Raw genomic sequence first — 12,523 nt, forward strand, 5'->3', positions numbered from 1 at the left:
GTGTGACAAACATTATTGAAAGCTTTTGATAGGTCTAGCGCACAAAAGTGAACTTCCGTTTTTAAACGATGTGCTTCTTGTAACACTGTTGTAAAAATACGGTGGGCATGCTGGCATCCTATACGTGACTTAAAACCGAACTGATTTACGTTATAATCCACCTTATCTTGAATAAATGGGAGCAATACATATTCAAATAGTTTGCTTAAAATCACACGCTACAGTGATTGGGCGGTATGATCCACAATTAAGCGGATCCTTCCCTCGCTTCAGAACAGAGGCAACAGTCCCACATAGAAAAAAAATCAGGCATTAGTGAGCTACTAACACACATCTGAAAAAGTAGTTGCAGATGGCTAAGCAACTCGGGAGAATCAACTCTTAAATGTTCAACACAAATTCCATTCAAATAAACCGACTTCGATTTTAGTCCTTTAATGCTTTTCACCTCAGACTCAGCGCTAATAAGGATAATATCTTTCTGGTGTAGTCTACGCGGAATAACTGGATCAAGCAGTCTACAAAACCTGGAATGGACTGCATAATTTACTATACTGAAAATTGCCGAGTAATGACTAACCCATGAAATCACCAGGAATTAAACTGGACGAAACAGTCGGGTTTACCTTACTAGAATTAACCACTTCACTCCATTGCCGAGGACTTTTTGGAAATTCCTTACCCTTATATTGGACGCTTCGCAAGTAAGATTTGAATTCAGACTTAGTTTTTCTTTTAATATTAAATACATGACCCGAAGTGGGGCGGCCACACGCATTACATATCCAAAGCCACATTTTTGCCCGATTTTTAACAATTTTTAACTGAGGGTCATCTTTCCATAAAGAACTTCTAGTTTTCGAACGAATACGCGAAACAGGGACAGCAATGGGCTCGGCTTGTTTGAGGCAGGCAACCATCTGAGAATAGTAAGAATTAAGTTGTGATCGAGCATTAGGCGAGAGGACACTGGTACAAAGTAAATGGTAAGGAACTGTCACAGATGAGAGCAGAGTTGCCAAAGTACAGATATATAATGTCCAGTTAGCTTTATTCCATTCATGCTTATTATACCATTTCGTGCCCCGTACAGAAGATTCACACTGATTCGGGCCAGAAGAGTACGAAACTGAGACGGTAATAGTTAGGGGGGGGGTGTGATCATAATCTCTTTCTTCATCATGAACCTCGACACTCGAGCATATCACACCAGCCGAGCAAACACAAGGGTCTATATCAGATACACATTGACTATTATCAATGTACGAAAAATCTGCACTCTTTGCTACTATCTGATATCCATTTGGCAAAGACTGAAGCTCAAGATCAGACCGAGTTGACTCTCCATCTATGTTACAATTTAGGTCTCCCCCCATGATCCATTTATAGCTATGACTTTCAATATTTCGAAGGAACTTCTTCAGAGATGACACAATTTTTGTGAATTTATTTAGTGACAAAACTGTTTTTTTATCATGAGGTAATTAAGTATTAATGATCACTAGATCTGCATTTCGAAGAGCAATAAAATTATCGCACTGGGAGTGTATGCACTGGGGAGAAAAGCACGAAAGTCTATTCCTCACAAGCCATGCAAGCCCTCCGGAAGGTCTGCCCCTCGTACGTCTGGCACTGGTTGTATAAACTACATATTCGTCACTTCTGTTTAGTGAGCTGACACAGCCGGCAAAAGATGTTCCTATAGCAACACGATTTCAAAATCGTTCATTTTCTGATTTATTGAACAATCTTTGTCTTTGGTGCCATTTATGTTTAAAGAACTCACAGAAAACGTTACTGTTCCAGTCATTTCTTGTTTAAGGCCCGCTTAGCTATGGCATTGCGGATTACGCGGAAATTTAGACTGAATGCAACATGGCCTTCACCACATAGCGCACACTTCAGTTCAGCCAAGCATGGTGTATCTTTTGTCGATAAATGCATACCGCTGCAGCGGGAAGAGCGATGAGGGCTGGTGCAATTGGCCTTTACATGATCAGGCGATTGACAATTATAGCAGCAACGGGGAGGACGGAGGCCCTCAAATACTCGGAAAATTTCATATTCTACCTAAAGTCTACGACGAAGTGCATTTGAAAGTCCAACAGCCTCGTAGAAGAATACCTTAACAGTCTAGGACTGCCCGATGCGCTTAGCGTCTAGCTGTATAAATTTTACAATCCAAATTTATAGTATATATAACTCTATAAATTACATACCCATTATAATACCTATATATAATACATACCCATTAAATAATATCAAAGCCGTAATAAAATGAAACTTTTACTTTATAAAATTACATAAGCAATTTTTGCTTATATATATTATATATATATATATATATATATATATATATATATATATATATATATATATATATATATATATATATATATATATATATATATATATATATATATATAAGGTAAGGAGGGTAAAAGGTTAAAGGCTATTCAAAAAGGTAAGGAGGAGCTGATCCAGTTTTATGAAAAGAGTGATACGCGGTTTTTCTGGAGAAAGATAAAAAAAAAGGGGCCTCCATAGCTCAGCCAAAAGTACCTGACCCGAAAACATGGCCTACATACTACAAGGATGTGGTTCATGAAGACTATTCGTTTGAATGCTGGTTTAGCGACGAATCATCGAATACAGAGAATGAGACTAATTTCCCACTGAAGGAACACGATTATGATCTGATAAAATCCGCATCGGAAGAAGAATCGAAGAATGCATAAGCGCCATGGAAGGTGGATCAGCACCTGGTAGCGATCGAGTCCCAACAATGATCTTGAAACAACTCCAACTTTTATTCATGCCCATCTTCTTGGCTATCTTCAACTCAGTTCCGGACTCTGGAGAATGGCCATCACCGTGGAAAACATCCTTGATTTTACCGCTATTGAAAAAGGGAGACCCAGCGGATCACAGTAATTATTGACCGATATCTTTAGTACCTAGTCTTAGCAAAATATTAGAAAGAACACTAGATGCTAGATTAGCTCATTGGTTAGAAAAATATAGGATTTTGAAGGAGGAGCAGGCAGGATTTCGGGATGGATATAATGCTGATAGGGTCTTAGTCCTACAGGCGCTTGTAGAGAAATATGCAAAAGGGAAGAATAGGTTGTACGTTGCATTTTTAGATCTAGAAAAGGCCTTCGACAGTATTGATAGGATTCTCCTGTGTTTAGAACTATTAAAGGTAGGTTTACCAAGACTCTTCGTTAGGATATTGGCTGATATATATAGAAAGACATTTGGTATAATAAAGTTTTAGGGAAGGGATTATCGTTACCGATTGAAATTAGAAAAGGAGTAAAACAGGGTAGTAGTATTTCGCCTAGGTTGTTCATGTTGTATATAAATGATATTGTTGACCATTTTAAAAAGGTATGGGCCCCTACAGTGTCACTAGGGAACCTGGCGTTATCTCTGTTGCTTTTTGCTGATGATGCGGTGTTGATAGGCAAGTCACCAGAGGAGGTCCAAATCTTATTGAGTATATTAGAAGAATATTTAGTTTGAAAGAAACTAGTGTTGAATATTAAAAAGACTGAGATTGTGGTTTTTAGAGGAATTCGTGTGAATAATGATGATCAAAAAGTAGAATTTTATTATAAAGGTGAAAAATTAAAAGAGAGCGAAAATTTGGGAGTAACACTTTCAGCAAAAGGAGGATGGAAAGAGCATGTAAAACAGATGATTAAGAGAGGGAAAGCAGTTTCAGCTGCCATTTTACGTAATTCAAGGCTTTCAAGTATAAAAGATCTAAAAATACATAAATATGTTTTTAGTTCTAAAGTTTTGCCTACTATCCATTAAGGAGCTGAACTTTGAACGACCCACAATCAGGCTATAAAAGGTGACCTAGGTATATTTTTGCTGAGAATGTGTAGAATAGCACAGATGATCCGGTACTGCCTAAAGGTTCTAAGTCTGTCAGAAGATAGGTTAGCAAAAGCAGCTTATGTGGAGATGCTACGGTCGAAACGTAAAAGATCGTGGCCGTATCAAATAAAAAATGTTTTAGATGGATTAGGATTATCATATATTTGGAATGAGGGGCTAGGTCCCTCAGATTAAGGTGAGTCGTTTTTGGCTATGATTGTAGAAAGAATGAAAAACCAGGAAGTCCATATGTGGACCCAGGCAGTTAAAACATCTGAAACACTGGTTTTATTCCCATGTAAAAGAGATATTTGGATTCGAATATTATTTTAAACTAGGATTACCGGGGGAGACACTGAGGACTTGGTTTCGGATCCGAGCGAATTGCCTGCCACTAAAAAATAGAAAAAGAGTATTTGAAAGAAATAGGGTGGCCCCAGATGCAAATGCGGATTACTCTTGCCCCAGATGCAACCTAGGTATTGGGGATGTCGCCTATATTCTCACCGAGTGCCAGCAACTTTCTCTATCAAGGGAAAAGTATTTTGAGGATGGTAACTTGGAGTTCCCGGGGATCCTGAAAACGACTGTAAAAAGGTCAATCAGGCAGTTATGTAAATTTGTAAATGAAGCGTTGACATGAATGAGTGAAACTTGATATTTATGTTATTTTTCTTGTGGAGTGTGATTAAGAATACTGTTCTGTATGGCCTGTTTTTTGGCTTATAATAAAATTATATATATATATATATATATATATATATATATATATATATATATATATATATATATATATATATATATATATATATATATATATATATATATATATATATATATATATATATATATATATATATATATATATATATATATATATATATATATATATATATATATATACATATATATCAATTGTTGATGTTTTCAATTGTTAAATCAAATCAAATGTTGATGATTTCTTTTATAAAACTTTCAATTTTATCATTTGAAGTAAATATGTTGCATTTTTTTTTTTTTAGATACAAGTTGAGATTATTTAATTTTGCAATGACAAATAACACATCTTGGATGGTCAAAGTCATTTTGAAACATTTTTGTTTGGTTTGAAAATATTTCAATTCCACCCTTTCATAACAATAATATTTTCAAACTTCAAACTATTAAGAATTCAGTATTAAAATTTGTCAACTTTGTACGAATCTTTATAAATGTACTTGACGTATTCTAACAATCGAGCCAATTTAGTAATATCAGTTGGTTCGTTCTGCTGAATTGAAAATTTTGGGTTTCTTTAATTCTTGTAACAGTTTGCACTAGTTGGTCCTTGTTAATATCAGATATTCTATTCGAGACAGTGTCGTTTGACAAAGTATTTTTTTAAATATCATTGGCGTATTTACTTTCATCTAGAATTTCTACAACGTTTCTACAAATAGCAGCATGCAATACAAGATCTTCTTCAATGGTGAACAGCATTTTAGTTTTAGCAATACAGCAGGAAACTTCATGTGACGTCAGTAAATATTTTCATTAATGATCATACATTTCTTAAAGGATTTGTTTTTGCTTTATTTAAAGTTTTATATGGTCTTTCAAAATATTATTTTCGTTTATTGGCATAAAAACATGCTTTGATTTAAGATGTATTTTTTTGAAGGTTTCATTCTGTCTGGAGCCTATATTTTATCGCTGATTAAACAAAGGGGTTATTCATTACCGCTACAATTTTGAAATGTAAAGCAAAATTGAAGAAATAACTCGTCATATTTTCTTTTTTTGTACATTATATATTTTTATCAATACTTTGTTATAAAAAATATACTTTTCAAATACATAATAAAAGAAATGCTACTTTGCTCTAGAAAATAATTGTCCATCATTTTTCTCCTTGCTCATTAAGGGGTCCTAAGAAAAAAAGTAACTGCCAATGTTTGTTGGATCTAAGGATTAAGAGCTGAGGGGTGATACAAATGGCTTCTTTGTGTTGCAACACGCATTTAAATTCAGATTATTAGCTTTTATTTTAAAATTTGGTGAGACAAGTAATCATCCCATAGATAAATTTTCAGTCAATTTTTTCCGTGTGCAGGTATGATGAACGGTTTAGTACCACCAAAGTAGGAGTAGTCCTGTGGCTTCAGACGGGAATATCAAGTTATAAGACATGTAAGAGAGGAATAAAGTTAGTTGAAATCAGCCGTTAAAGTTTGGGAGACTATATTTTGTATTTTATTGTTTGGGAACTAATTCAGAAAATCCCCAATTGATTGGTCAACTTATTTGTGATTGTTAAGCTGTAAAATGTTTTTTTTTTTCAATATTCATTTGCTTTTATTCAGTACTAGTTCTATGCTATGAATTTTGTTTTATGAATTTCAGGTTTTTGTTCCTTCTATGTTAATGAGTTCCGTTGAATCTTTCAGGTTTCCTTTTGCTTTATAAAAAGCGTATTTTAGAAACGATTTGTGAAAAAACCTGAATATGAATTTAATTTTATATATACATATAATGACTGTATATTTACATTTTTACACGTAACTAAAAAGAAAAAGCAGTCAGATTTGTTTAGTAAGCTTTACTGTTAAATTTTTCATTGTCTGTTTAATTTAAAATTTGTTTTAGAAGCTGAAGACGCTCTACCAGGTGACCTTGAGAAGCCCTTTCCTTTTCAAAACCATCTTTTGTCACCAAAACGTGAAGATGTTCCCTTGCTCAATTTACCGAGCATTTCAGGACCATGTAAATTTGACTACAACACCCAGGGATTGCAACCCAATTGTTTTAAAAATGAAGGTATATCTTAAACTGTGTGTTTTTGTTGATTGAAATGTATTGGATAATATTTTATGGGACAAAGGGACTTAATCTTAAGATAAAACTTTTGTATTATCTTATTCCAATGTGCAGGTGTTTGCCAAACCGTTTTTGTAGTCTTTCATGAACATTTTTAAATTTTCACCTGAAAGTAGCCTAGTTTGGTATGTTTTATTATTTTTCAAAAGGCTTGATAATAAGCCTTAAAACCACATCTCTATATAAATTTTACAATTCATATTTATATTGTATATTTCTCTATAGCCTAAATTAAGAGATAAATGTGTCTATTAGTTTGATTTCAAGGTGAATTTGAAAGATGCAGAAAATTGGCTGTTATTATCTCAACTGCCTACCAGAAATTTTAAGTGTAGAACAGGGCCTCTTAAACCTTTTTTCGATTCTTAGTTTCCTGACGACCCCATATAAATGTAAAACAAACAGATTCATGAGTATTTTTGGGGGATTTATTTATTAGGTTATAATATACATGTACATATGAAAATGTGTATTACTAGGATTTATTTAAAAACATACAAAATCTAAATTTAAAAATTGCACAAAAAGTTGCAGAATTGTATTTATTATAATGAAATTAAGGTAATTACTTGATTAAAAAAAAACTGTCCTAAACGCCATTGGACATATCTCCATATTTAGCTACTCGATCATTTAGCCCAAAAGGATATGCTGTACCGAAAGCATGGATCTTTTTGTCCCAGAATTATGGAAAAACTCTAGAAACTAATTGTCCCTTTGTTGCTCCTTGCTTATTAAGTGGTCCTAAGAAAAAAAATGTAACTGCATATATTCTGGGATCTAAGGTGAAGAGCTGAGGGGGGGGGGATCAAAATGTTTTCTTTGTGCTACAACACACTTTTAAATTAAGATTATTACGGTTGCGTTTATTTTTAAATTTGGTGCGACAAGTAATCATCCCGTAGATAATTTTTCAGTCAATCTTTTCCGTGTGCAGGTATAATGAACGATATATTTAGGTTTTTGTTCGTTCTATGTTAATGAGTTTCGTTGAATGTTTCAGGTTTTATTTTGCTTTAAAAAGCAGATTTAAGAAACGATTTGTGAAAAATCTGGATATATATCTAATTTTATGTATGCATATAATGTCTGTATATTTACATTTTTACACGTAACTAAAAAGAAAAGCAGTCAGATTTGTTTAGTAAGCTTTACTATTAAATTTTTCTATGTCTGTTTAATTTAAAATTTGTTTTAGAAGTTGAAGACGCTTTACCAAGTGACCTTGAGAAGCCCTTTCCTTTTCCAAACCATCTTTTGTCACCAAAACGTGAAGATGTTCCCTTGCTCAATTTACCTAGCATTTCAGGACCATGTAAATTTGAATACGAAACCCAGGAATTTCAGCCCAAATGTTCTAATAATGAAGGTATATCTGAAACATTGTGTTTTTGTTCATTCTAATGTGTGGGATAAAATTTATGGGACAAAAATAGGACAAAAGGACTTAATCTTAAGTTAGAACTTTTGTTTTATCTTATTCCAATGTGCAGGTGTTAGCCAAACCGTTTTGTAGTCTTTTATGAACATTTTTACATTTTAACCTGAAAGTAGCCTAGTTTGGTATGTTCCATTATTTTTCAAAAGGCTTGATAATAGGCCTAAAAACCACATCTCCATATGACTTTAACAATCCATATTTATAGCCAATATTTCTCTAGAAGTTAAGAGATAAATCTGTCTATTATTTTGATTTCAAGTTGAATTTAAAAGATGCAGAAAATTGACTGTTATGATCTGAACTGCCTACCAAAAATTTTTAATGTAGAACAGGTCTTCTTAAACTTGTTTTCTTTTACGACCCCATTTATGATTCCTAGTTTCCTGGTGGCCCCAAATAAAAGTAACAAAAAACAGATTGATGAGTATTTTCGGGTGATTTATTTATTAGGTAATAAAATAAAATTAAATATAAAAAGGTTAAAAAAGGTAAATATTACGGTATTAGACATTACAGTCCCTTCTGGCGGTGCTGATCTCCGTTTCTTGTTCCTTCAATCAGGAAGTGCAATGGGGGGTTTGGGGCCAACCATCCTGTTCTTCCGCACACCCTTCCTGTTTACCCTCCCCATATTTCTCCAGTTACCCATTTAAAGCTGGGTCGAATCTGGCTGAGTCACGCCACTGACTCCCGTCCCAAACCAAATAATTGAGTACACTAGGATTTGAACCCTCGTCCTCTCGGACAAAAGACCCTAAAGCCAGTGCACCAATCCACTTGGCTACATGTACATATGAAAATATATATTAGTAGAATTTGTTTAGAATCATACAAAATCTAAATATAAAAATTGCACAAAAAATCGCAAAATTATTCTTATTATAGTTACAAAAATCATATGCCCTATTTTTCATCACAGTTGCTTTTTTCTTTTTTTTCTTTTTTTCTTTTTTTGTTGTTACGGAAATAAAAGGGAATTCTGTGAACCTCTTAGTTCACTCGGTTATATTTGAACGCAGGCGATAAGTGGTAAGTATTAAATTAAAATTAAGGGAAAAAATTTAATGAGATGGATATGCCTCTTTTTTCTTATTGCATAACAAATTAAATCTTGGTTGAGTGTTTGATACTCTGGACATAAGACCTCTTGAAAATTTCTTAGCGATAAATAATGCTGAGATTTAATATTTAGTGAATCTGAGAAAGTAACTTAACATAAATATGTAGTTTCTAACGGTAGAAGAACATTTAACGCCATATAAGCAACTGTTGGCAGTTCAAGTTCTGATCCTGAATTCAGTCAATGGCGGTTTTGGAAACTCTAGTTTTAAGTTTGAGTCACTCGAAAGCTCAGCAGATTCCTCTTGAGCTTTAAGTGAGTGGTAATCAATCTTACTTAAGCCAATCCAAAACAGCCTTTGAATCCAATCTACCTTTTTGAAATCAATATTTAATATAAAATATGTACAGAACTGTGTTTCTAGCGCTTTTGAGTGATATGCACTAATTTTTGTAATAAACGCTTTAGAATGGTTTCTCTCGGTCATAAAATCGTCGACACTACATTCGAATGATTTTTTTCTACCATACTTACCAAATGTTGACGCTTTCTTTTATAAAAATTTCAATTTTATCATTTGAAGTAAAGATATTGCATTTTTTTTGGAAATACAAGTTGAGATTGTTTAATTTTGCAATGACAAATAACACATCTTGGATAGTTATATGTGATTTTGAAACATTTACGTTTGGTTGGAAAATATTTTAATTCCGCACTTTAATAACAATAATATTCTTAAACTTCAACCTCTTTACAACCATTTAACTTTTGCACATAATAATAAAGTTGTGTAGTTGGAATCCGTATCCTTCAAGAGATTTCAAAATAAAAAGCTGTTAAGGGCATGTCTCTTAATAGTTTTTATAATCTTAACAGCATCGTGAAGCACATCGTTTAATTCTGGTGCTAAGTTTTTTGCTGGGCCTCTTGGAGAATAAGGCAGTGAGTAAAAGCTATATGATAATAATGAGCAGCTTGAAAATTAAATACCAATATTTTTGCCCCATCTGTGCATCTTACACCCCATCTTACACTATCTGTTCATTACAGTCAGTGTTATTGAATCATCGTCTTGCTGAACTCGTGTGCGTGCATTCCAACCTATTTGGAGTACAGGTTTGTGAGAGTAATTCTGCAAAAATACATATCTAGATGATATAAAATATTCTATTTGAGTATTTAACACTAAAATATCTCGTGACCCCAGAATTTTCATACGCGACCCCGTTTGGGGTCGCGACCTATAGTTTAATAAGGCCTGGTGTAAAATATTAATTTAATGAAAACAATAGATTCAAACAAAAATGCAGAATTTATTTTGTGCAGATGAAGTCAAAGTTTTTTTTTTTCGTTGTACAAGTTTATTTTTAAAATATTTATTATATTAACCATTATTGAAGTTGTTTGACCCAGATTATTACAAATAATTCTGTTCTGCAAGACCCAAACACCGAAGTGGCCCCTGACCCACACAACTTTCCAGCTTCTCTCATATCCAATTTGTTTAAAGATAGTGAGGTATATTTCCCATTCTATATATAAGCAACTTGCAATGATTTTCAATCTGCATGATTTAAAGCACAAAATAGGCCTATAAATAAATACTTAAAAACGCATAGAAAATGTGAAATTTATATTTACTCCCTTAAGATTTCTGGGAATATTTCTAGTCTACGCTGTTATTACGAAAGTAAGGAGTAACGTTGAACCCTAAATAAGCAGGCAAAACATGCGACACCAAACATCCTAGGAAAGTGTACATTTCCTTTTTGTGTCTTTGGGAGTAATTTATTTTCACGATTAAACATGGCAACACTGAGAAAAATGAGATTTTAACCTATGAACTTCTGAATTTAACTCCCCCCCCCCCCAAAAAAAAATAAAATAAATCAAAACATCTTAGAAATCTGCGATGTTCAGGTATGAATAGACCTAAGAATGGTCCAAGAGGATGAATATTTAAATTGAAGTTGAGTTCGTTGGGATTGTTCATTATGGGGCATTATATATTTATTAATATATAAATAGCCTATATTTATTATATTTTGTCAAAGATTGAAAGGTTAATACTTGTCAAATATTTAGTTTAATTTTATTAGTTCTTGCCAAAGCTGTTAATTTGTTTTGCAATAAAGAAGTATTTTGAAATAGGTAATTTTGAAAAACTTGAAACTTAAACGAATAAATAAATTTTGAAACGAGGAAAGCTTTAATTGAATATGCAAATCAAACTTAAAATGAACAAATATATTTTGCTTTTTAAGCATAAATGAAACTCAAAACGAACAGAAATTAAATAAACAATCGTAGCAAACAAAAGTACAGTAGGTACTACTATAAATGAATAAATAAATCTTAAAACGAGCGAAACTTAAATTGAATGTGCAAATCAAGCTTGAAATGAACAAAAATCACAACAAACGTGAGTTTGGGTTTTGCCTCCTTCTCTCACTGTAAAAGTCTAAAACCTACTTCTTAATTGGTGCTATACTGAAAAAGTTTCTTGAACAGTGTTTGTGTGGTACGCCACGACTGCCACCAGAAATTGGCGCAAAAATGGTGCTACACCACTAGCTGAAGAAAAGCCTCGCTGGTGCCAAATATTGTAATGGAATACCCACCGTTACCACTATTGCTCCGTAAATATAGAGTATGTTAATACACTAGTACGGTACACCCTGCTCCAGGTATGACAACGTGATTGAATCACTAACATATCTAGCTATCTCCTTGGAGGGTAAACGGATCCCCGTCGATATAATAAATGACAATTCTTTTCCTACCCTGTATGGGTTCCTGAAGAAATAGTTTACACAGCTGTTGAAAATAGTTTACTTGTAATCTTTCAAAAGGGCACAAAATATATCAACCTCTCAATACAGACTCTCTAAAAAGACTAAAAAATTATATTTGAAAACTTAAAGAATCTTGGCACTTGGGGTGTGGCCCATTGTGAAGCGGGCCAATCCAATGTATCAAGTCCCTCAATTGAATTTACTCTACGTACATTTTAGGAACCAATGGATTGAGATCTATCAAGCCCATTTGGTGACTTGTTCCGAATTAAAATTCAGTCAACTTATTTTCTCTTGTAAAATGGTTGCCTTGACGACGAGAGTTTAACTTACGATTGAAATTTATCTTATAAACAAATGAAATTACAGAAATGAAAATGGATCATTTATCTGAAAAAAACAAGGGGTGAAACCCAAACACCTCCCCCGTAAGATAAATGACCACCCATGTGCCACACTGGTCAACCCTTACAAACATAG

The 12,523-nt window shown here is 33.4% G+C and overlaps 1 protein-coding gene across 1 annotated transcript in view; it reads left to right on the top strand.

The window, feature by feature from the left end:
• Positions 1-12,523, top strand: part of LOC148944073 (uncharacterized) — a 76,424-nt gene that overhangs the window by 41,742 nt on the left and 22,159 nt on the right. Inside the window, exon 3 of the mRNA XM_089100350.1 lies at positions 7,946-8,116. Coding sequence (XP_088956476.1) covers positions 7,946-8,116 — 171 coding nt within the window. The remainder of the gene's footprint in view (positions 1-7,945; positions 8,117-12,523) is intronic.

This window comes from Artemia sp. Qi Xiang Cuo, chromosome 14, assembly GCF_049724085.1.
Source record: "Artemia sp. Qi Xiang Cuo chromosome 14, ASM4972408v1, whole genome shotgun sequence".
Classification (NCBI taxonomy): domain Eukaryota; kingdom Metazoa; phylum Arthropoda; class Branchiopoda; order Anostraca; family Artemiidae; genus Artemia; species Artemia sp. Qi Xiang Cuo.